We start from the raw sequence: 26342 nt of genomic DNA, 5'->3' as shown, positions 1-26342 counted from the left end.
GAAGATTGCTGACTTGACAGCTGTCCAAAAGACGACCATTGACACCTAACACAAGGAGGGCAAGACACAAAAGGTCATAGCTAAAGAGGCTGGCTGTTCACAGAGCTCTGTGTCCAAGCACATTAATAGAGAGGTGAAGAGAAGGAAAATATGTGGTAGAAGAAAGTGTACAAGTAATAGGGATAACCACACCCTGGAGAGAATTGTGAAACAAAACCCATTCTAAAATGTGGGGGAGATTCACAAAGAGTGGACTGCAGCTGGAGTCAGTGCTTCAAGAATCACCACGCACAGACATATGCAAGACATGGGTTTCAGCTGTCGCATTCCTTGTGTCAAGCCACTTTTGAACAAGACACAGCGTCAGAAGCATCTCGTCTGGGCTAAAGACAAAAAGGACTGGACTGCTGCTGAGTGGTCCAAAGTTATGTTCTCTGATGAAAGTAAATTTTGCATTTCCTTTGAAAATCAAGGTTCCAGAGTCTGGAGGAAGAGAGGAGAGGCACAGAATCCACGTTGCTTGAAGTCCAGTGTAAAGTTTCCACAGTCAGTGATGGTTTGGGGTACCAAGTCATCTGCTGGTGTTGGTCCACTGTGTTTTCTAAAGTCCAAGGTCAACGCAGCCGTCTACCAGGAAGTTTTAGAGCAGTTCATGCTTCCTGCTGCTGACCAACTTTATGGAGATGCAGATTTCACCTGCACACAGTGCCAAAGCTACCAGTACCTGGTTTAGGGACCATGGTATCCCTGTTCTTAATTAGCCAGCAAACTCGCCTGACCTTAACCCTATAGAAAATCTATGGGGTATTGTGAAGAGGAAGATGTGATACGCCCGACCCAACAATGCAGAAGAGCTGAAGGCCACTATCAGAGCAACCTGGGCTCTCATAACACCTGAGCAGTGCCACAGACTGATCGACTCCATGCCACGCCGCATTGCTGCAGTAATTCAGGCAAAAGGAGCCCCAACTAAGTATTGAGTGCTGTACATGCTCATACTTTTCATGTTCATACTTTTCAGTTGGCCAACATTTCTAAAAATCAATTTTTTGTATTGGTCTTAAGTAATATTCTAATTTTCGGAGACTGAATTTGGGATTTTCATTAGTTGTCAGTTATAATCATCCCAATTAAAAGAAATGAACATTTGAAATATATCAGTCTGTGTGTAATGAATGAATATAATATACCATTCCATTCAATAATATAATTCAATGGAATTACTGAAATAAATCAACTTTTTGATGATATTCTAATTTTATGACCAGCACTGTATCTATGTAGGATAGGTTCCATTATGAAGGATAGGTTCCATTATGTAGGATAGGTTCCATTATGTAGGATAGATCCATTAAGATTCACCTTTGCTGACACTGATCCCTTAGTGAACCTCAGCTTGAGTGACCTTGACAGAGACGGGTTAGGGGTTGGGTTAAACGCATTTGACTCCACTCACATTGAGCTCAGCCCCGAACTGCACATTGCAGTCAGGGCCTTCTCATTTGATTCGGGGTTATGGAGTTCGGTGGCCTGTTGTACTTTTGGCAAAGGACTTGTCTTTAATGAGTCTCTCATAGAAAGCTGTGCACTTTAATGCAAAATGTACTTGAACAAATTACATTGCCTTCATGGGTGGTTCTTACAGTAAAGTGGGATATCATGCGTACAGGTGCTTGGGCTTGGCAGCTCGTGAGAACTTAGATGTGATTGGATCATCATCATCATCTACCGCTTATCCGGGGCCGGGTCGCGGGGGCAGCAGTCTAAGCAGAGATGCCCAGACTTCCCTCTCCCCAGACACTTCCTCCAGCTCTTCTGGGGGTCACCGAGGCGTTCCCAGGCAGCCGGGAGACATAGTCCCTCCAGCGTGTCCTAGGTCTTCCCCGGGGTCTCCTCCCGGTGGGACGGGACCGGAACCCCTTCCCAGGAAGACGTTCCGGAGGCATCCGAAACAGATGCCCAAGCCACCTCAGCTGACCCCTCTCGATGTGGAGGAGCAGCGGCTCTACTCTGAGCTCCTCCCGGGTGACCGAGCTTCTCACCCTATCTCTAAGGGATCGCCCAGCCACCCTGCGGAGAAAGCTCATTTCGGCCGCTTGTATCCGGGATCTTGTCCTTTCGGTCATGACCCAAAGCTCATGACCATAGGTGAGAGTAGGAACGTAGATTGACCGGAAAATCGAAAGCTTCGCCTTGCGGCTCAGCTCTTTCTTCACCACGACAGAGCGATACATCGACCACATTACTGCAGAAGCTGCACCGATCCATCCGTCAATATCCCGTTCCATCCTTCCCTCACTCGTGAACAAGACCCCTAGATACTTAAACTCCTCCACTTGAGGCAGGCACTCTCCACCAACCTGAAGTGGGCAAGCCACCCTTTTCCGATTGAGGACCATGGCCTCGGATTTGGAGGTACTGATACTCATCCCCACTGCTTCACACTCAGTGACTGGATCATAGTCTGTAAAAAATAAGGAACTTGCAGACTGACAGTGATGGCAAATCATGACAACCTGCCACATTCTAATGGGCAGTAGGTCGGACCAATAGAGACAAAAGACCAAATGAAAATACGGGAACAATTGGACTCTTAATATCTCACCCGGCACAGCCAGAAGAGGACTGGTCACCCCTCTGAGCCTGGGTCCTCTCTAGGTTTCTTCCTAAAATTCGACCTTCTTAGGGAGTTTTTCCTAGCCACTGAAATTCAACACTGCTGTTGTTTGCTCCTTGGGGTTTAAGGCCGGGTGTCTCTGTAAAGCACTTTGTGACAACTGCTGTTGTAAAAAGCGCTTTATAAATAAAATAAATAAATAAATAAATAAAAAACTGAAAATGTACTGAAATACGGGACTGTCCTGGGAGAAATATGATGTCTGGTAAACCTAGAAATAATTGATTTGTGCAAATGTTAACAGGAATCTTTGATCTAATGTAGTGATATGCTGGATAAAATATCATAAAGAAATTTGAAGAACCTGCTTAGTTTGTGGACGGAAAACACAGTGGAAGAATACAAATCTGTCTCAATCTCATGAACAGCACTTATAGGTCACTTCCTTGAGAGACAAAGATATCTAGTGAAGTACTTGCTCACTATCTGGCAGAGTCATCTGGCACCAGTCTCACAAGAAACAGCCACGTGTTGCAAATACAAATAATATTTACTGAAAAGGCAACAAAGATCACAAAGCGATTCGGAGCAAAGGTCTTCTGGAGCGAATCAGGGTTGAAGTCCCCACCCAGTACCTCCTGAGGGAGGCCACAGGCTGGGCCACTGCCAGGTAGAGCACCACACAGATGCACGTCTGGAACAGGGGCCTGCAGGTCCAGGCAAGGAAATGGTGGCTTTACCATGTCACCATCAGGGGCTGCCTATAGAAAGTCTAAATGTATGTAATCACAACTGTAACTTACACTGGAGAAGAGTCTTTCTGTATATAGTATCTACATTTGTTATTTAATTTAAAAGCTTCTGTTCTGTAAGGTTGTTATACATGTGGTTGAGTGGGGAGGTGGTGTGTTTGTGTTTGGGGAGAGGTGGTGTGTGTTTTGTGGACAGAGTTTAAACATGGGGAAGTGCTTTATAAGGGGAGGGCCAAGCTCTAATCAGAACTAATATTAGAACGATACGCTAGAACTTGCGTGGCTGGAACAAGATACACTAACAGAAAGAGCAAAGCAGTTGACAGAGAAGGTTCACACACATACACACACACACACACCAACACACACATATATAAACAGTAGGACCTGTTGTTCTGTCCCTGAACAAGACATTTGCCCCTAATGTCTTCTGGGTTTTAAATAAGTCTGTTATCCTCTTGTCTGAATCAGTTACAGGAAATGCATGAAATGTTGCCTGTAACCAGTCTTTTTAGATTTTGCATTTATTTTTGGATTGGCATTTTGTATTTTTTGGGGGCGTTTTGGAAAGTTCATTAATATTGTCTTTTTTGCCCCAAAACCTCAGTAGGATCTTTATGTTAATGTCAGCAGGGTTAGATCAAGCCTGGACATCCCTACAATAAATGAGACAGGGAACATTCTTTTTTGTGGGGCTCTGTATTCCAGCACTTTGGAATTGAAATGAAACAATAGCTGTGGTGTTAGTTTAGACAGCCAGCTTTCATTTCTGGATTTTCCCATCCATATTGGATGAACCGTTTACAAATTACAGCATATTTTCTACAATGTCCCACCAGTTTAGTTTACAAAAAGTATTGGGACATTTACCATTTGGAACAAAAAATTATTCTATATGTAGTAAAGTCATGGAACAAGGAAGTGGTTTTGGATGTACTCCAGGACACCCAAAGGCTGATCTACAATGTTCAGGGTAAACACAGTATGTTGGGGAAATGGACAATGAGGGGAAAAAAACTAATTCCCAAAGAATAAAATACTTTTATCCCTATCCTTAAAACAAAATAAGTTTTATGGAAGATTTGGTAAATATTTTCGAATTTTCTTTAATGCACAATAACACTGGAGGCACTTTTATTGTAATATAAAATATTTTGCCATTACTTTTTCTGGAAAGCTAAATATGTCCTTAACTATGGAGGACATATTTAATCGTAATTCAAATTGAAGTCCGAAGAGATAACGAAGCGAGATCAAATTACAAATATTATTATTTTACTACACTACTAGGAAATGCCATAATTAAAAGTCAAATGTAAAATACAATGCTTAAATATAAATGCTTAAACTGAAATATTTTTAATCTTTTATTGATTGAGAGAAAGATCAAATATAAAACTCAAAGTGGAAAATGGAAAAGCTTAAATGTAAATACTTAAATTAAAATCTCAAATAGAAAAAAACTAAAATTAACTATAATTATGGAAATTTTCTATTTCGATTTAACATGTGGCTTTTCATTTTGACTTGACACTTATCAGTGTAAATGAGGAGGCGTGGCCCAAAGGTTGGTGGGAGGGTCTGAAACGAAAGGGGTGCAGAGGCACCTTATGGACAGTAAGGGGAGCTGACTGCTGGAAAACACTGAGTTTGATATGGCAGTATACAGGTGCTGGTCATAAAATTAGAATATCATCAAAAATGTGATTTATTTCAGTAATTCCATTCAAAAGGTGAAACTTGTATAATGTATACATTCATTCCACACAGACTGATACATTTCAAGTGTTTATTTCTTTTAATTTTGATGATTATAACTGACAACTAATGAAAACCCCAAATTCAATATAATAGAAAAAAAGGACTGGACTGCTGCTGAGTTATGTTCTCTGATGAGAGTAAATTAAGCATTTCCTTTGGAAATCAAGGTCCCAGAGTCTGGAGGAAGAGAGGAGAGGCACAGAATCCACGTTGCTTGAAGTCCAGTGTAAAGTTTCCACAGTCAGTGATGGTTTGGGGAGCCATGTCATCTGCTGGTGTTGGTCCACTGTGTTTTCTGAGGTCCAAGGTCAACGCAGCCGTCTACCAGGAAGTTTTAGAGCACTTCATGCTTCCTGCTGCTAACCAACTTTATGGAGATGCAGATTTCATTTTCCAACAGGACTTGGCCCCTGCACATAGTGCCAAAACTACCAGTACCTGGTTTAAGGACCATGATATCCCTGTTCTTAATTGACCAGCAAAATCGCCTGACCTTAACCCTATAGAAAATCTATGGAGTATTGTGAAGAGGAAGATGCGATACGCCCGACCCAACAATGCAGAAGAGCTGAAGGCCACTATCAGAGCAACCTGGGCTCTCATAACACCTGAGCAGTGCCACAGACTGATCGACTCCATGCCACGCCGCATTGCTGCAGTAATTCAGGCAAAAGGAGCCCCAACTAAGTATCGAGTGCTGTACATGCTCATACTTTTCATGTTTATACTTTTCAGTTGGCCAACATTTCTAAAAATCCTTTTTTTGTATTGGTCTTAAGTAATATTCAAATTTTCCGAGATACTGAATTTGGGATTTTCATTAGTTGTCAGTTGTAATCTTCACAATTAAAAGAAATAAACATTTGAAATATATCAGTCTGTGTGTAATGAATGAATATAATATACAAGTTTAACTAATCTGTGTAAATAATCTGTATTTTTTGCCTCAAAAACTCAGCAGGATCTTTGTCTATGTCATTGCAAACAGTTGGGTCAAAACAAGGCTGGACATCCCTATAATAAATGAGACTGGGAACATTATTTTTTGGAGGGGCTCTGTATTCCAGCACTTTGGAATTGAATTGAAACAATTACTGTGGGGTTAGTTCATATGGCCGGCTTTCATTTCTGGGATTTCTCATCCATGTTGGATGAACCAGTTATAAATTACAGCATATTTTCTACACTGTCCCACCATTAAGTTTACGAAAATTATTTGGACATTTTACCATTTGGAGCTAAAAATAATTATAATACTACACTGAACAAAATTATAAACGCAACACTTTTGTTTTTGCCCCCATTTATCATGAGCTGAACTCAAAGATCTAAGACTTTCTCTGAGTACACAAAAGGCCTATTTCTCCCAAATACTGTTCAAAAATCTGTCTAAATCTGTGTTAGTGAGCACATCTCCTTTGCCAAGATATTCCATCCACCTCACAGGTGTGGCATATCAAGATGCTGATTAGACAGGATGATTATTGCACAGGTGTGCTTTAGGCTGACCAGAATAAAAGGCCACTCTAAAATGTTCAGCTCATGATAAATGGGGGCAAAAACAACATAGATATTAACTTGATTTAATAGTATTGATTTTATTGGTAATGCTGAGTTTTAGAGAGACAGACTGAGAGACAGAGACAAGGGGAAGAGAGACAAAAACTGAATAAAGAGGACAATATTGAGTCATGGAAGTTACAGGTGTTTGTGTAATATCAGTATGATTTGAAATGATCTAGTTTGATGAAGTCTTCAGTAATCAGTACAAAACAATCAAAAGTATTTGATATAGCCCTTTTTAAATCAACAGTTGTCATAGAGTTTTCAGTTCCAAGGTGTTACACTGCTATATTATTGTGCTGGGGGATATGAGGAATGCACTTCTAACTTTTCTCAGTTTCCTCCAGTTTAAAATTTTAGGAGGAGATGAGGTCCTGGTCCACACCTGCGGATTACCTGGTTTGGGGGGCCCGTTGCTGTCCCTGTCCTTGTCCACCTGGTCATACTTCTGACCTAGTCTAAAATCAAATAGACTCTGAATTTAGCCCAGAGACACTACTGTTGTTTGCTCCTTGGGGTTTAAGGCCGGGTGTCTCTGTAAAGCACTTTGTGACAACTGCTGTTGTAAAAAGGGCTTTACAAATACATTTGATTGATTCATTCATTCATTCAGACACCACCCATTTCTCTATAATGGTCCTGACTGCCCCAGACAGAATGCAGTTGTTCAGGGTCTCAGCGGTAGAAGAGCATCACAGCAGCTTCAGTGATCTCCTTGGATGCGCTCCAGCCTGCATTGGTGCCGTAGCCGTCCCAGTCAAAGGCAGGGAAGTCCCCACACTGTCTGGGACCAGCCTCAGGGAAGAATCCTCCTCCTCCGATACAGTACTACGCACACAAATACACACGTCACATGTTATGTTGAATCAACCTGGGTATGCATTCTTGTGTGGAGCGAAATCCCACTCACGTGTTCAGTGTTGCAGCCAGTGGGTTTGACCCCAGAGCAGATGGCCATGGCTGCTCGCTCTGTGTTGACTGCTCTGAATGTGATGAAGCCTGGCAGGAACTCACCTGACACAGAAACATCACACCAAGTGTTGTTAATTTCAGCTGGAGCAGCAGACTACTTTTACTGAGAAGAGTTTGAAAGCAAACAAAAATTTTACAAATCATTCATACATTATTTCAGATTCTTTAGCAAGCAAGCAAGCAAGTTTATTTATATAACACAATTCATACATCGAAGCAATTCAATGTGCTTTACAAAGAAAAATATGTGAAAGTACAATAATATAAATACAAATACTAAAATGAAAACATCAAAGGAAGCTATAGGGCTAAACAGTGTGGTTAAGTTTAAGTGCTCAGTCATAGGCATGTGAGAAGAGAAGCGTTTCTAACCTGGATTTAAAAATGTATACGTTTGGGGCACGTCTAAGATCTTCTAGTAGTTTATTCCAGTTGTGTACAGCATAAGTGCTAAACACAGCTTCTCCATGTTTAGTTTGGACTCTGGGCTCTACTAGCTGGCCTGTGTTCATAGATCTAATAGCTCTGCTCGGTTCATATTCTGCAAACATATCAGAAATGTATTTGGGTCCTAAACCATTCAGAGATTTATAAACTAAAAGCATCACTTTGAAATCTATTCTGTAACTGACTGGAAGCCAATGCAAAGATTTAAGAACAGGAGTGATGTGTTCTGTTCTCTTGGTCCTGGTTAACATTCTAGCAGCAGCATTCTGAATGAGCTGCAGTTGTTTTACAGCCTTTTTCGTGAGTCCAGTTAAGAGGCCATTACAGCAGCCAACCCTACTAGAGATAAAAGCATGAATGAGCTTCTCTTGGTCTTTTTGGGACAACAAACCTTTGATTCTGGCTATATTTTTTAGATAATTGAATGCTGTTTTGGTGACCACTTTGATATGACTGTTAAATCAGAACACCAAGATTACGCACTTGATTCTAGGTTTTAAGGGCCAGAGAATCCAGCTCTTTACTAATACTTGTTCTTTTATTTTTGTTGCCAAACACAATAATCTCAGTTTTGTCCTGGTTTAATTGTAGACAATTTTGGTCCATCCAGGTATTTATGTGCTCTATACAGTGACACAGAGAGTCTATTGAGCTGTTGTCATACGGTTCGAGAGCCATATATATTTGAGTATCATCGGCATAGCTGTGGTAGTTAATGTTGTTGTTCTGTAGAATATGGCCCAGAGGTAGCATATAGAGATTGAACAGAAGCGGTCTGAGAACTGATCCCTGTGGAACTCTGCATGTCATAGCCACCCTATCAGATTCCTGATTAACAATGGTGACAAAGTAACTCCAGCCATCTAGATAAGATCTGAACCAATCAAGGACTGTCCCGGAGAGTCCTACCCAATTTTCCAGCCTATCTATAAGTGTTCTATAATCTACAGTGTCAAATGCTGCACTGAGATCTAATAGAACCAGAACTGTTATTTTATCTGAATCAGTATTCAGCCATATATAATTTAAAACTTTAATCAGGTCCGTTTCAGGTCCGTTTTTACATCAGAAGTGGCCAAAAAGTGCTTTTTTTAGACACCCAGGCTGAATCTGCAACGGGCAAGTTAGAATAAGTTGCATTCGTTTTTAAAGATGGATAAAAATATCAGTATCTGTAGGTTCCCTCTGTTGGATGGAAAACAACGAGCGCCAACAAGCTTCCAAGAGGACTTTGGGACCAGTCTGTGGAAAGACACAGATCAGGGAATGGGCCCTGAATATTCATTGGACGATGGTCAAGACGGCTTTTATGGTCAAGACTGGTCAAAGTCTGCATGTGAGATTATGTAGCAATGTGGTAAAAATCTGACTAAAATTTAAGTTTTTGGCCTAAATGCCTTTTGGTCCCCCAAGAACACCAACCCTACTGTGGGGCAAGGTGGTGGCAAGGATCGCGAATCGAGTAGGGAGAACATTTTGGTAAAATATGGGTAGCATAAATGTTGAGGTTTTTTTAAGAATTTGAAGTCCTATTCATGTGTAAACAGAAAAACATATTTGGATACCAGTTCCCATTGCATTTAACAATACCTCTGGAATGAGGCCCATAGAACATGTTGGTGGTTTCCCTCGTTCCCAGGTCATATACCACTGGGATGGATGGTCCCAGGTTGACATTGCATTGTCCAATTCCATACCTTACTGGATAACTCTGTATGGACAGAGAAACGACATGGAGAACTGTCACATTGTCTGTCTGCCTGCCTGCCTGCATGTGTGTGTGGGTCTGTTTGTGTGTGTTCTACCTGGAACAGTCCATATAGGTTTCCTCCATACTGAGTTAAGAACCTGGTCTCAGTGTGGTAACGGAGGATAGAGCTGCTTCTCCAGTTGGAATACAGAGCTCTGTTAGGAACGTGCCAGACAGACACGTCCTCCGCCATGATGTCATAATACCCAGGGTTCTGAGGGGGGAACAGATTTGGTCTGATTTGTTAAGTGTTCTAAAGGAAACAGAAGAGTCCTCTGCATGTGTACAGAGGAATGTCCTACCTTGAAGTCATCAGAGGTGGCGCCCTCTGCTGTTCCAAAGGTATTCGTGTTCTCCCAGTTCCCGTCTCCTCCTGGGTTTTTGATATCATTCCCCTGTTGGCTTGACCAGCGGTCGCCCACCGTGCACTTCCCATACATGTTGTTCTCGTGCACGCTCCCCACCAGTGTCCAGCCTCCGCCAGCCGTGGTCATGTCACAGTAGGTCTGGTAGACCACCCCAGTGGCCGAGGTGAGGAAGTAAAGTCCATCTGACAGAGAGAATCACAATCAAGTAAATAGGTTCAATCTATATTAACTCCATATATCAAAACACCCTGAAAATCGAAGCATAGTGAAAAAAATCTGTATTTGTTATTTGCTTAGGAGTACCAGTGTTTTTGTACTGGCACGATGCCCTACCATGCTTGACTGCTTAATTTTATACTATAGGGTAGATTAAATATATTTCACTGACCTTTATTGACATTATACTTGTCTTTGAGTTGTTTACAGCTGCGCACGTTGAAGTTTCTGAAACGTCCATTCCCTGAGAAAGATGGGTCACCACCGCCGGTTCCTCCATTAACGTAGTTGATCACAATGTCTTTGAGAGGAAAGAGAGAAAATATACTAAGAGGTATACTGTAATACTACTACTAAATACTAAATGGTATACTCTAATACTACTATATACTAAGAGGTATACTGTAATACTACTACTAAATACTAAGAGGTATACTGTAATACTACTACTAAATACTAAGGGGTTTACTTTAATACCACTACTAAATACTAAGAGGTATACTGTAATACTACTACTAAATACTAAGAGGTATACTGTAATACAACCACTAAATACTAAGAGGTTTACCGTAGTAGTACTACTAAATACTAAGAGGTATACTGTAATACTACTACTAAATACTAAGGGGTTTACAGTAATACTCTTACTAAATACTAAGAGGTTTACATAATAGTACTACTAAATACTAAGAGGTATACCGTAATACTACTACTTAATACTAAGAGGTTTACTGTAATAATACTAAGAAGTTAACTGTAATGCAGCCTAAATTCCAGAAGAGCAAGCGACAACAAGAATTGATGCACAGTGGCCAGGAAAACCTCTGTAGTACGGTCAGAACCTAGGAAGTAACCTAAATAGGAGCCAGACTCTGAGGGACTCATACAGAAGATCTTAAGGTGTAGATACTCAGTACTAGTGACTACTAACTTGAATTAGCTGGTTCACATCCTCCTCCAATCAGACACAGAGAAAAGACCACCACCAGGTTCTTCATGACTGAGGGAGACCATGACAACCGTTAAATACATTCTCCTCCAATCAGAGACAGACATCAACAAATCAATAACAGGAAACAGACACACGGTCTCAAATATCAAATTTTCTGAAATGCCGGTTTTTCTAACTAGTTGTCATGTGTCACAGTACTATACATGTTTCCTTGTCATCAGCAGGAACTGGGGAGTGTCAGAATAAAAACAACATGAAAGAAACAAAGTCTGAGTAAAAAGTATTGCATTTTGAAAACAGACTTACAAAATGCCTTTAATGTTTTGTAAAAGGCCTCAGTGGTCTTGTGAATGCTGTTTTAAATTTGTAAAACATTGTTCTATATATTGATAAAAATCGGAATAATCCCTAATTTATGAAGTATTTATGAAATGTTGTGGCCGCAGTAACATCACCTGTTATCGTAGTGTTGGACCTGTCTTGAAGGAGTCTTGGTCTTTCAGCCGAAGTGTCTCCAGTCCTCTAGTGACTTTGAATGAGTCTCATAATGCCTCTTTATTTTATACTCAACCTGGGTCCAGCCCTGACCCGGTCAGAGCACAAGATCCACCCGGCATCCTTTTGTTTTGGCAGAAACATTCTGTCTGTCCTGAACACATGATATGAACATCCTTATTCTGTGTGCCCAGTCACTGTGTCAATCACAAATGATCAAAAAGTAAATGAAACATGATCATCCTGCTAACATCCTTGAACAGCGTCGTTTCAGTTTGGGTCAAATGAAGAGAGGGGGCTGGTTTCTGTCCTTATGTAACTCATATACACTGAAATCTACACAAGAATACAATACAAAATAATTAGGGTGACCAGATTCAACCAATAGGGTGAAATATCGTCATTTCACTGCTAAAAAAAAATTAAGGGAACACTTAAATCACATATTGGGTCTCAATTAATGATATATGTTAAAGATCAAAATCGTTGAATTGTACATTGTGTAGTTCATTGAGACCAATATGACAAAAACAACGGTCAATGGAAACCAAAATCATCAACCAATTGAGGGCTGGATTGAAACTCAAACCGAAAATCGAAGTAAACAATTGATATTACAGGCCGTTCCAACCTGCGTGAATTTTAATACAGCAACTAATGTGACTCAGTAGTGTGTGTGGCCCCCACGTGCCTGTATGCACTCCTGACAACATCTGGGCATGTTCCTGATGAGACGGTGGATGGTGTCCTGGGGGATCTCCTCCCAGACCTGGATCAGGGCATCAATGAGCTCCTGGGCAGTCTGTGGCAATACTTGGCAGCATCAGATGCACCAATACATAACATCCCAGAGGTTCTCAATGGGATTCAGGTCTGGGGAACATGAGGGTCAGTCAATGGCATCAATACCTTCATCATCCAAGAACTGCCTACACACTCTGGCCACATGAGGCCGGGCCTTGTCCTGCACCAGGAGGAACCCAGGACCCACTGCACCAGGACGAACCCAGGTCCCACTGAACCAGGGGGAACCCAGGACCCACTGCACCAGGAGGAACCCAGGGCCACTGCACCAGGGGGAACCCAGGACCCACTGCACCAGGGGGAACCCAGGGCCCACTGCACCAGGAGGAACCCAGGGCCACTGCACCAGGGGGAACCCAGGTCCCACTGCACCAGGAGGAACCCAGGGCCCACTGCACCAGGAGGAACCCAGGGCCCACTGCACCAGGAGGAACCCAGGGCCCACTGCACCAGGAGGAACCCGGGGCCCACTGCACCAGGAGGAACCCGGGGCCCACTGCACCAGGAGGAACCCAGGTCCCACTGCACCAGGAGGAACCCAGGGCCCACTGCACCAGGGGGAACCCAGGGCCCACTGCACCAGTGTAAGGTCTGAGGATGGGTCTCAAGCCACCCTCAAGGAGTTTATTTCTGACAGTTTGGTCAGAAACATGCACACCAGTATCCCGCTGGAGGTCATTTTGTATGGCTCTGGCAGTGCTCCTTCTGTTCCTCCTCACACAAAGGAGTAGATACCAGTCCTGCTCCTGGGTTGATTCCCTTCCACAGCCCTGTTCAGCTCTCCTTGTGTAACGGCCCGTCTCCTGGTCACTCCTCCATCCTCTTGAGACTGTTCTGGGTGACACAGAAAACCTTCTTGCAATGGCACATATGGATTTGCAACCCTGGAGGATCTGGACTACCTGTGCAACCTGGTACCGCCTCATGCTACCAGTAGAGACAAGGACACTAACACAGGGACGCCGACAGAAATGACAGGGACCGGGACAGAATTTAACATTTAGGACATAAACCATGTGACAAAACATTTATTAATGGTAATTAAATGACTGTCCAAAAAACAAGTCATAAACATTTGATTGTTTAATGCTTTAATTCATAACTAGGCCACATTCCAATCCCTTTGTTTTCAACACAGGTAATTATTTATGTCACATCTTTTCAATTCATAACCTATTCAGTCCCAATCAGCCAGTACTGAACTGCTACACATATTTAGACATTATCTTTTATATTTGTCCTTCCATTTCTGTGCTCCTAGTTATGGTTGCATGGTGGCAATGTTTTAGCCAGATAGCTACAGTACTGTAGTTGGACACATTTATTGGTAACATTAGAAAAAAAATTAAGCTCCACTATGTAGGATTTTTTCAGTCAAAAATACAATAACAGCATTTTGCAATTACTCATCCGTCAGAAAGCGATTCTGCACCAATGCCCGATAGAGAATCACATTCCGAAATAAAAATATGAAAAATTGAATGACCTGTTCCAAAAAAAGCACTAACTCAGAGTTCGATGACGTTCTTCTTAGCCTTGCTAATGTTAGCTGAGGGTTTCTGGTAGCTAGCTACATACAAGTTGGTCTAAGCCTTTTTTCTCTTTGCTATTTTTGTAGTGTATGCTGTAGTAGACATGGGAGGAACTGACGGTTTGTCGTCCTGGTCTCTAGCTGCCATTATAGTTTCTTACAGTAAGCAAACTTCGCCACTTACAGCATAGTTATGCTGTATATAACATCATCCAGGTAAAATAAACCAAGGAGGAAAGCCTGCCTCGTAGATGGCGATTGGCTGGAACGGGATTGGCTGGGATGTAGTGGCATGCTCCAAAAATGATAAAATGACAGTTTGACTGACTTGATATTATACTGTGATGATCAAGTTCCCTTTTTTTTGAGCAGTGTACATGCCTGAAGTACGTGCTTACGTACCTAGAAACAGGATATCTGCAGAACAAATAGGTCAATGACTATACCGAAAACATGCAGTGTTTTCCATGCCTGAGCAGATTGTTGGAGTGATTATCAGACAAATGCACTGGATTCCCAACTGCAGACATTGTTATAGTCTCCCTGGAGGCTGGTGCACCACCTGCATCCTGTTTTTGTTCTGGTTTCCTGGAGCCCAAATCCTCTGTCAGATATGAAGGAAGGAACTATGCACTACTTGGATGGTGTTGTGTTGGTCGGTTTGCTTGGGAGCTTGTGTGATTGAGTGTGGCATGATGCATTAGGAAGAAAAATACGTATATATCAGGGTTCAACGTTAAAAAGAATCCCCAGGGAGATCAGTTTTACATGCCCCTTGTATATTTTTACTGGTCCTGAAAGAAAGAGAATAAAAACAGTATTCCATAAAATTGTATTTATTGATTTTAGATACAAATTGATTAGTCCGAACAAAAACTGATTAATTAATTTGATTGCATTCATATTAATTCATTTACAATCACTGCAAGCTCCAATAAAGATGTTCTTGGGATGTCCACAGCTCAAGATCCTGACAAAAACCCCTTCCAGGTCTGCCACTTACATCAGTCGATGAGTCAGACAGAACACTTAAAAAATTGTGCAGCATAGCCCTGCCACAGCTCATTAAAAGTAACATCAACAAACCTGAAAACAAACAAAAGACAAGTTAGGACAACTGCAATATTGGGGGTGTTTAACTTACTCATATTTCAGTGTTCTTTTTTTATTCGCAACGGACACAAAACATTAAACAGTCTTGTAAGTTAGCTATCTAAAGTTAGCTAGCTACTAGTGTAATGTTACCTGCTATGTTGCGCTCAAGGCAGATGGTAACATGTAGCTACCATAGCTTGGCTAGGACATATAGTATTTCACCAAAGTATCATTTCTTCAGTGTTTTCACATGAAAAGATATTATCAAATATTTGCAAAAATGTACTCGGGTGGTTCTCTGAATCGGGTGCCCTGTAAGTCCCCCAAACTTAGTTCTAAGATTTTCATTAAAGGAAACCACAAAATGCATTTTAAAGTCATCAATTAATAAAACCAGGTGTCTTTGTTTTATAATGCAAAATAAAATAAAATGTTTTATTCTATTTTTTTTTATTAGTAGAAACATACACATTTGCGTGTCCTCAGATATTATCATTACATTTTCATTGAATATTAAACAAATAAAAATTGCTATTAATAAAAATATTTTGCTGCTAATATAATCATATGTTTTTCTACTTTAACTAAAAACATGTTATTTTTTTTGAATACATGAATTATCTATGAAATTCCATTATTGATGCACGTCCCCCAGTTTGTTTCAACCCCGTCACGCCCATCCACTTAGCCCCCCCCCATACAAATAATGGATCAGTCCATCAATAATGGATCAGTCCATGTGACTTCAACTTTGATGAAGTGACATCACACAAGTCTTTTGAAGAACATGCTGCAAAGAAAGGCAAGGGTCAGTATCTTTTCTTACCTATATTTCATTGTTTTTATGGTCAGATAGAGATTTTCAGGCTTAACATTTCAACTCTGTTATATGAATAATTGATAGTAAACAATTGTTGAGGAAAAATTTAACAGCAGTGTTGCAAAATATTAAAATTATATGATGTCCTAAATGCAATGTGGTGCTACTGTCCTAGCTAAATTAGGAGCTACATTTAGCCAAAAACGTCAACCGCGTCATTGTGACAGGGTTGAATGTTTGACACCTTAGTAAATGAATTAATTGTAGACTTTGATTTGAACTGTCTGAAATAATACTTAATACTATTTTATGTTCAACATTTCCAGACATCACAATGGCAAAAACAGCAGCAGAGAAGCAAAGAGAGTACAGGGCAAGAAGGAATGCAGACCCAGAGAGGAGGGAAAAATACCTCAGGAGTGAGTGTGAGAGGTGGAAAAGAGACACTGAGGCAGGGAAAAGGAAAAACATCAGGGATCTGAGTGATAGAGCAAAACGGAATAAGCGCAAGAGTTGGAGAAATGCTAAAAAGAGACAGAAGTTAAGGGATGCTTTGAGGAATATCAACACCCCTCCACAAAGTCCTGATAATCAATATGCAGAGCAACCCAGATCTGGCTCCTCAAGGTCGCTTGTTAGAAGTTACTTCAGAAATGTGAAAGTATAACAAGCCATTTTATTAGGGTGTGATTAAGTGTACATACAGTATACTGTATATGTAGGTGTATAGGTGTTTGTCCCATACCATACCATCTTCTTCTGCTTATCCGGGGCCGGGTCGCGGGGGCAGCAGTCTAAGCAGGGATGCCCAGACTTCCCTCTCCCCAGACACTTCCTCCAGCTCTTCCGGGGGGACACCGAGGCGTTCCCAGGCCAGCCGGGAGACATAGTCCCTCCAGCGTGTGCTAGGTCTTCCCCGGGGTCTCCTCCGGAGACCATGTGAGAATTTTATAAGTTGTTTGCAGTTTTGGTGGTTATTTATTGCCTGGTTTTGTTTTAGGCAACATTTGGAAGGCAAGAAACAATCCCAAAGAGCAAGACACAAACTATACAAAGAAATAACACAACTCAAACATGAACTCAAACATGAACTCAAAAAGGAGAGAACTTCCACACAATCCTCAGCAAGTTCAAGAAGCATTTCTTTAATATTAGGCAGCAGTATGCCTACTACCGTGAGCTGAGGAAGAGCATGGCCACTGATGAGTGCTTCATTCACATAGGTTGTTCAGAAAACTTTACCTGCAAGTAGAGTTCTGAGATCCAAGCAGTGCGTTTTGGATCTTGTCACTAGCAGGCAACACTACATACAGGGGTTGTTTATGTAGGTGGTAGCCAAGAACCGACCTGCTTCAGCACAATATCTCCATCAAAGCATAAAAGCCCAGCAGCTACAGTGGGGAGAACAAGTATTTGATACACTGCCGATTTTGCAGGTTTTCCTACTTACAAAGCATGTAGAGGTCTGTAATTCTATCATAGGTACTCTTCAACTGCGAGTGATGGAATCTAAAACAAAAATCCAGAAAATCACATTTTATGATTTTTAACATTTATTTGTGCAGAGATTGAAACTAGCAACCTTTTATTTATGGGTCATACATTTAATATATTTTCTAACAACATTAACTGTTATTCACCATTATTATGACAAATTGTGTAAAAATAAATCACTGCTTCTGAAAAGAAGAAAAAAAAAATGTAAGAAAAAATGTTGATTAAGGTACAAGATGTCTTTGAAACTGAAACTCTAGATGAATACATGTAGTGCTGTGTAAAGGTATTTTCTCCTCTTCCTGATGTCCTCTATTATTCATATGCCACACTGAAAATTTTCAGATCTACATATTAAATGTAATATTAGAATAGAACCAGAGTAAACACAAATTCAGTGTTTTTCACAGCACTATACATTGTTAACACTTCGTTAGCATAGTTGATTCAGACAGGAAATCGAGTGATTATCAGCCAGCGATGCATCAGCTCTATCACAATGTTAGATTTCATACTATTTAGTTGTTATATATACAGTTACAGTGGAAATAAAAAGTCTACATGTTCACATTGTAGGTCACATTAAAAGTGGAAGAAGTTCTGACATGATTGGTCTTTGTCTCATTATTTTACATCACAAAAGCCTGGCATTTTATCAGAGGTGTGTAGACTTTTTATATCCACTGTATATATGAATGCCTCTGCTCAGTGTTTGAGATCTATTGACATCCTTTATCATGGAGCATTGAGATTTATCTTAAACTGTCAGACACTTACACACCACTGCCCTTTATATGCTGGAGTTGGATGGTCTTCCCTAGCATCCTATAGACTTAGCCACTAGTATACCTTAGTTTACAAAGCCATATTGGGATTATTGACCTTATATTTATGTTCAATTATCCGTAATAAATGTGGTGAATACTGTCTCCGCTCACAGGATGTTATTTTACTTACTCTGCCAACGGCCAGAACACATTTTGGGAAACATGCCTTCATGTACTCTGCCCCATCAGCTTGGAACACCTTTCAAAATCGTTTTAAACTAATAGATCTTGTCTCTCTTAGCATTTTTAAATCATTGATGATGGACTTGGAATATGATTCCCTTACTTGTCAATGTTTTTATGTTGTGTCAACATCTGCAGAATAATGGTGTAATTGTCTTATGGATGTATTGTATCCAGTGATATCAGTGCCAATCTTTGATTCATGAATAATAAAAAATTACAATGCAGAGACTCACCTACCTGTTAAATATGTTTAGATATTTCTAGAACTTAGCCTCAAAACATCCATGCTGCTGGAAATATGTTTTGCGTAGGGAAGGAGCCCAGGCAGTGAACTCCATTGATTTACCAATCAGTCAACTGGCAACACATTCAAGACTCTCCTGCTCACATTCAAAACCCTCCAGAACCTGGCCCCCACCTCCCCTTAGCATTTTTTAAATCATTGATGATGGACTTGGAAGCTGATTCCCTTACTTGTCAATGTTTTTATGTTCTGTCAACATCTGCAGAATAATGGTGTAATTGTCTTATGGTTGTATTTATTATACTTGTATTTGTATTTGTTGTATTGAATTCTCTTTCTTGGCCAGGATGCTCTTGGAAAAGAGAATTTTAATCTCAATGAGCCTATCCTGGTTAAATAAAGGTTTAATTCATAAACAAATTATAAAAAATGAGTACATTGCATTCCAAATAAAAGAAACGGATACAGCACTTTTACGCATTTGCTTGTAATTAGTAAAGCCAGGCACAGAAACACATGATCATGATCAACATTTGTGTTTAAAACATGACTACTGTTTTAAGGGTTCTCTTTAATCTTCTGAAAAAATATTGTTTTCTCTGATCGTCAGTTTGTTAGGAGCATTAATAATACGTTCACTATGAATTCTGGTGGTATTGTGGTAACTTGTGGTATTTTAGTAGACATATCTAAAGGAAAAAGCTGTTTTCAAAATAAAACTAGTGATCTTCAGGATAACAATTCTAACAAAAGCAGTTATCTAAAGAATAGCTGTAGAGTTTTCTGAATTTGTATAGATTTCTTTTCATGTCTATCTCTAAAAGAGCAAAATGTTTTATCTTTAAGTCATAACAGGTGTTTCCTTCTATTGTTTCTAAGTTGTTCGTTTTCACATCTCCTGGGCTGTTCATGTTATTTCCCTGTGGCCCAATCAGTTGCATAAGCTACTGATTAACTCAAATATTTTTCCATGTTTATTCCACATTGCTGCTATCCCCTCAATTTGCATTCATTGCACATTTAGTAAAGCTATTTGTATTTGCATTTGCCTTCATTGCATAGTCATAATCCCATTTGTAACACACATTATACTTGTACATTTTCTGCCCTCTTCTATTTGCACTTCTGTTTAAATGCTAACTGCATTTGTTTGTACTATACTGGTACTGGTACTGTTCAATGACAGTAAAGTTGAATAGAATCTAAATGTTAATGATTTGTCTTCATTGGTGAAATCAAACAAGCCCAGATGGGAAATAGAAGACCCATCCAGTTAGAGTGTCAGATGAAGACGAATCAGGAAGAGGCTTAGGGTTAGGGTTAGGGTTAGGCCTCTCTGACATCATGATCGTAATGCTACACAGTGTGTCATGGTAACTTAGAGGCCAGTATACCCAGATGGGCAAAAGAAGGTAGAGACATTTTAACTGGTTGTAAATCTTCTTATTTATTGATTGATTAATAATAGTGTTTTAGGAGGACAATACTAACAAGTTGTTAGTGGAACATGAGTGGTTAAAAACCCTCATGTGCTCTGTGATCAACACTCCTGGTGTGCATATTTCCCCCTCTAGTGGCCAATCACCTGTATTACATCCCTAACTCACTAGTGGTCAATTTATATTATTACACCCATTTCAGCCTACAATGGCTTGAATAATCCTGGCAGCCAATCAAAAGCTAAGACTCCTCCTGGTCAGTATAACAATGCAGTTGTTCTGGGTCTCAGCGGTAGAAGAGCATCACAGCAGCTTCAGTGATCTCCTTGGATGCGCTCCAGCCTGCGTTGGTGCCATAGCCGTCCCAGTCAAAGGCAGGGAAGTCCCCACACTGTCTGGGACCAGCCTCAGGGTAGAATCCTCCTCCTCCGATACAGTACTACGCACACAAATACACATGTCACATGTTATGTTGAATCAACCTGGGTATGCATTCTTGTGTGGAGCGAAATCCCACTCACGTGTTCAGTGTTGCAGCCAGTGGGTTTGACCCCAGAGCAGATGGCCATGGCTGCTCGCTCTGTGTTGACTGCTCTGAATGTGATGAAGCCTGGCTGGAACTCACCTGACACAGAAACATCACAGTAAGTTAATGTCTTCATGGATCTTTTTATTATCAACATAACACAATAATTACATATTGAAATAAAAAAAAATTTACCTACGTAAAAGGGCCACTAGATACCTTGACAGTTGGTTTATTACTGTCCCATTTCCAAAGTTTCCAGTAATAAACACTTTATAAACCCCTTGATAACCTTCAATTCAATCATCTGTCTATTTAAATGTCAGCCACATAAGCTGAATGTCAGACTACAATCATAATCAGAAAGGGTTTTATTGCCAAGTTTTACATGCGGGTCGAATTCCTCCACCTGTTTGGTTCTGTTTCCTTTTTGATGGGGATTATCATGATATTATGGTGATATTGTAATTAGTAGTATTGTAAACATGGTCATGTGATGACAGTTTCCTGAGGAGAAGGACCTAATGCCAAGACACTGTATGTACATTAGTTATCCAATAAATGGTTGAACTGATGTGGTGTTTTCTGTCTGAACTGATTTGTGTGGTGTTTGTTACCCCTGGGGAAAGGTCCGTAGAACATTTTTGTTGTGTCAGGAGATCCCAGGTCATATTTCACTGGGATGGATGGTCCCATGTTGACATTGCATTGTCCAATTCCATACCTCACTGGATAACTCTGTATGGACAGAGAAACAACATGGAGAACTGTGTTTTTGTGTGTGCGCGCGTGCGTGTGTGTGCGAGCATGTGCGCATGTGTGCGTGTGCGTGCGTGGGTGCGTGCTCTACCTTGAACAGTTCGTAAAGGTTTCCTCCATACTGAGTTAAGAACTTGGTCTCAGTGTGGTAACGGAGGATAGAGCTGCTTCTCCAGTTAGAATACAGAGCTCTGTTAGGAACGTGCCAGACAGACACGTCCTCCGCTTTGATGTCATAATACCCAGGGTTCTGAGGGGGGAACAGGAAAGGTGTGACTCTGATGTGACTGTCAATAGTCTAAAACCACCTTCTCTCTGTCTCCATGGAGAGAGGGACTTTTTGAAAGAACTAAATCTGGTGATGGAAACAGAAGTCTAATGACTGGACACCCGACATCAAAGCTTTGATACTTGTCTTACATTTTCAATGCAATCTGAACACTGGATGGTTCTATTGGCGTGTTTGGTTTATTTAATTTGTCTCAACTCTGCCCACATTGTAATGCCCCTACATTTAAATTATACATTTTGATTAGCATTCACTAATCAACTAATCAAGCATTAAGCATAGGCTGTCCCGTTTTTTTATCTAATGTCCTAAATCTTGCACAATAACATTAGGATTGTTTTAGAAATGAGATGAGTTAATCTAGAGAGACTTTCTAAATGCAGACAGATTTTCTTTGTGTTTATCATGAGTGTTATTTAATCAAAACCAATATTTTATTATTTTCAGGTTGTAGTTAACATATTTTTTATGTAATAAATATTGTTTGTGACACTCATTTAACCCCAAAGTATATCAACAGATTTCATTTGATCAAATAGTTTCCAAATTACTTAAAGAGAAGTAAAAGGTCAGAGGAATGTTCTACCTTGAAGTCATCGGAGGTGGCGCCCTCTGCTGTTCCAAAGGTGTTAGTGTTCTCCCAGTTCCCGTCTCCTCCTGGGTTGTTGATGTCATTCCCCTGTTGGCTTGACCAGCGGTCGCCCACCGTGCACTTCCCATACATGTTGTTCTCGTGCACGCTCCCCACCAGTGTCCAGCCTCCGCCAGCCGTGGTCATGTCACAGTAGGTCTGGTAGACCACCCCGGTGGCCGAGGTGAGGAAGTACAGTCCATCTGACAGAGAGAATCACAATCAAGTAAATAGGTTCAATCTATATCAACTCAATATATCAAAACACCCTGAAAAAGGTTGGATCTGTATTTGTCATTTACAGGTACTTGCTATAAGGAGTACAAGTGTTTTTGTACTGGCACGATGCCCTACCAAGCTTGACTGTTTAATTTTATACTATAGGGTAGATTAAATATATTTAACTGACCTTTATTGATGTCATGTTTGTCTTTGAGTTGTTTACAGCTGCGCACGTTGAAGTTTCTGAAACATCCATTCCCTGAGAAAGACGGGTCACCACCGCCGGTTCCTCCATTAACGTTGTTGATCACAATGTCTTGAAGAGAAAAGAGAGAAAACATACAAAGAGGTATTCTGTAATGCAGCCCAAATCCCAGAATCAACAAGAATTGATGCCCAGTGGCTAGGAAAACCTCTGTAGTAGTGTCGGAACCCAGGAAGAAACATAGATGGGAGTCAGAGTCAGAAGACCTTATGGTGTAGATATTCAGTACTAGTGACTAACTTGAATTACCTGGTTCACATCCACCTCCAATCAGACACAAAGAAAGGACCACCACCAGGGTCTTCATGACTGAGGGGACCATGACAACCGTTAAATACATCCTTCTCCAATCAGAGACAGACATCAACAAATCAATAACAGGAAAATGCTCGGTTTTTCTAACAAGTTGAGTGTGACAGTACTGTACATGTGTCCTTGTCATTAGCAGGAACTCAGGAGTGTCAGAATAAAACCACATGAAAGGAACAAAGTCAGAGAAAAAGTCTTGCATTTCGAAGACAGACTTACAAAATGCCTTTAATGTTATGTAAAAGGCCCCAGTGGTCTTGTGAATGCTGTTTTAAACTTGTAAAACATTGTTCTATATATTGATAAAAATCGGAATAATCCCTAATTTATGAAGTATTTATGAAATGTTGTGGCCGCAGTAACATCACCTGTTATCGTAGTGTTGGACCTGTCTTGAAGGAGTCTTGGTCTTTCAGCCGGAGTGTCTCCAGTCCTCTAGTGACTTTGAATGAGTCTCATAATGCCTCTTTATTTTATACTCAACCTGTGTCCAGCCCTCAGTGTGACCTGGTCAGAGCACAAGATCCACCCAGCATCCTTTTGTTTTGGCAGAAACATTCTGTCTGTCCGGAACACATGATATGAACATCCTTATTCTGTGTGCCCAGTCACTGTGTCAATCACAAATGATCAAAAAGTAAATGAAACATGATCATTCTGCTCACATCCTTGAACAGTGTTGTTTCAGTTTTGGTCAAATGAAGAGAGGGGGCTGGTTACTGTCCACATGTAACTCATATACACTGAAATGTACACAGGAATACAATACAAAATAATTAGGGTGACCAGATTCATCCAATATTTCACCAACCCCGCCCAGCCTCTACACCCATCACCTACACCCATCATCTACACCCATCACCTACACCCATTACCTACACCCATCACCTACACCCATCACCTACACCCATCACCTACACCCATTACCTACACCCATCACCTACACCCATCACCTACACCCATCACCTACACCCATTACCTACACCCCATCACCTACACCCTTTACCTACACCCATCGCCTACACCCATTACCTACACCCATCACCTACACCCATTACCTACACCCATCACCTAAACCCCATCACCTACACCCTTTACCTAAACCCATTGCCTACACCCTGCACCTACACCCCGCACATACACCCGTCACCTACACCCATCACCTACACACAATGCACAACAAAGGGCCTAATATTTTACTGTACATCAAATTGTACAGTATCCAATTTGGATATCCAATACACAAATACATTCTGTTGTGTTTGTGCTGAATGAACTGTATTGAAGGAACAAAAGAGCGTTTCACCCAGAATAACACATTGGGTCTCACTGACAAAGATAAACAGTTTCAACTGTAAAAGCTATAGCCTACTATAACAAAATATTGCATATGTGACAAATTAATGAATTGGATTAAAACAACAACAAAATGATGTTTCCACTTGCACAAGTGGGTTTTATCAGTTTCTTTATTAAATTATTGAGTAAACTTCATGAAAGCTTAAGCAAAAAGGTTCTATTTGTATGTGGGCGAAAATGCCTTGTTGATGCTAGAGGTCAGAGGAGAATGGGCGGACTGATTCAAGCTGATAGAAGAGCAACTTTGACTGAAATAATCACTTGTTACAACCGAGGTATGCAGCAAAGCATTTGTGAAGCCACAACACGCACAACCTTGAGGCGGATGGACTACAACAGCAGAAGACCCCACCGGGTACCACTGATCTCAATTAGAAATAGGAAAAAGAGGCTACAATTTGCACGAGCTCACCAAAATTGGACAGTTGAAGACTGGAAGAATGCTGCCTGGTCTGATGAGTCTCGATTTCTGTTGAGACATTCAGATGGTAGAGTCAGAATTTGGCGTAAACAGAATGAGAACATGGATCCATCTTGCCTTGTTACCACTGTGCAGGCTGGTGGTGGTGGTGTAATGGTGTGGGGGATGTTTTCTTGGCACACTTTAGGCCCCTTAGTGCCAATTGGGCATCGTTTAAATACCACGGCCTACCTGAGCATTGTTTCTGACCATGTCCATCCCTTTATGACCACCATGTACCCATCCTCTGATGGCTACTTCCAGCAGGATAATGCACCATGTCACAAAGCTCGAATCATTTCAAATTGGTTTCTTGAACATGACAATGAGTTCACTGTACTGAAATGGCCCCCACAGTCACCAGATCTCAACCCAATAGAGCATCTTTGGGATGTGGTGGAACGGGAGCTTCGTGCCCTGGATGTGCATCCCACAAATCTCCATCAACTGCAAGATGCTATCCTATCAATATTTGCCAACATTTCTAAAGAATGCTTTCAGCACCTTGTTGAATCAATGCCACGTAGAATTAGGGCAGTTCTGAAGGCGAAAGGGGGTCAAACACAGTATTAGTATGGTGTTCCTAATAATCCTTTAGGTGAGTGGATATCTATGTAGAATAGGTTCCATTATCTAGGATAGGTTCCATTATGTAGGATAGTTCCCATTAAGATTCACCTTTGTTGACCCTGATCCCTTTGTGACCTTGAAGGAGATGGGAAGGGGTTAGGTGAATGTTAAAGGGTTTAAGGGACTATTGACTTTCTGTATATAGTATCTACATTTGTTACCTAATTTAAAAGCTTCTGTTTTGTTAGGTTGTTCTACATGTGGTTGTGTGAAGATATGGTGTGTTTAAGTTTGGGGAGAGGTGGTGTGTGTTTTGTGGACAGAGTTTAAACATGGGGAAGTGCTTTATAAGGGGGAGGGCCAAGCTCTTATCAGAACTAACATTAGAACGATACGCAGAAACTTGCGTTACTGGAACAAGATACACTAACAGAATAAGCAAAGCTGTTGACAGAGAAAGGTCACAAACACACACACACACACACACACAGATATAAACAGTAGGACCTGTTGTTCTGTCCCTGAACAAGACATTTGCCCCTAATGCCTTCTGGGTTTTAGATAAGTCTGTTATCCTCTTGTCTGAATCAGTTACAGGAAATGCATGATATGTTGCCTG

At 40.8% G+C, this 26342-nt stretch overlaps 2 protein-coding genes across 3 annotated transcripts in view; both read right to left on the bottom strand.

The window, feature by feature from the left end:
• The window catches only part of LOC106023938 (intelectin-like), a 29378-nt gene extending 5616 nt beyond the window's left edge, over window positions 1-23762 (bottom strand). Inside the window, exons 1-8 of one of the 2 annotated variants that reach the window (XM_034291035.1) lie at window positions 23703-23762; window positions 23275-23334; window positions 22948-23076; window positions 22494-22741; window positions 21710-21868; window positions 21477-21597; window positions 20855-20958; window positions 20617-20772 (exon numbers count right to left, since the gene is read on the bottom strand). In XM_034291035.1, coding sequence (XP_034146926.1) covers window positions 20620-20772; window positions 20855-20958; window positions 21477-21597; window positions 21710-21868; window positions 22494-22741; window positions 22948-23076; window positions 23275-23332 — 972 coding nt within the window. In that variant the 5' untranslated portion in view covers window positions 23333-23334; window positions 23703-23762 and the 3' untranslated portion in view covers window positions 20617-20619. Of the gene's footprint in view, window positions 1-20413; window positions 20773-20854; window positions 20959-21476; window positions 21598-21709; window positions 21869-22493; window positions 22742-22947; window positions 23077-23274; window positions 23335-23702 lie in introns of those variants that run through there. The other variant, XM_034291034.1, reaches the window with a different exon arrangement.
• LOC105010100 (intelectin-like) lies at window positions 7250-11894 on the bottom strand. Its single transcript, XM_029118241.2, has 8 exons — window positions 11854-11894; window positions 11378-11446; window positions 10619-10747; window positions 10165-10412; window positions 9918-10076; window positions 9703-9823; window positions 7604-7707; window positions 7250-7521 (listed from the first exon to the last, which is right to left on the bottom strand). Exons 2-8 carry the CDS (start codon window positions 11442-11444, stop codon window positions 7369-7371), a joined length of 981 nt encoding a protein of 326 aa, XP_028974074.2. The 5' UTR covers window positions 11445-11446; window positions 11854-11894; the 3' UTR covers window positions 7250-7368.
• Window positions 23763-26342: the final 2580 nt, after the last annotated feature.

The sequence above is a fragment of the Esox lucius genome, chromosome 25 (assembly GCF_011004845.1).
Source record: "Esox lucius isolate fEsoLuc1 chromosome 25, fEsoLuc1.pri, whole genome shotgun sequence".
Taxonomy (NCBI): domain Eukaryota; kingdom Metazoa; phylum Chordata; class Actinopteri; order Esociformes; family Esocidae; genus Esox; species Esox lucius.
This window is presented reverse-complemented; position numbering and strand designations above follow the sequence as displayed.

Excerpts from the sequence above, each read along its gene's own strand:
- LOC105010100 (XM_029118241.2), bottom strand. The coding sequence starts at position 11,444 with ATGAAGAACCTGGTGGTGGTCTTTTCTCTGTGTCTGATTGGAGGAGGA. Across the intron at positions 10,413-10,618 it reads CAAGTATAATGTCAATAAAG|ATGGACTTTACTTCCTCACC; the intron begins GTCAGTGAAATA and ends TCTCTCTGTCAG. Across the intron at positions 10,077-10,164 it reads CCACCTCTGATGACTTCAAG|AACCCTGGGTATTATGACAT; the intron begins GTAGGACATTCC and ends TTCCCCCCTCAG.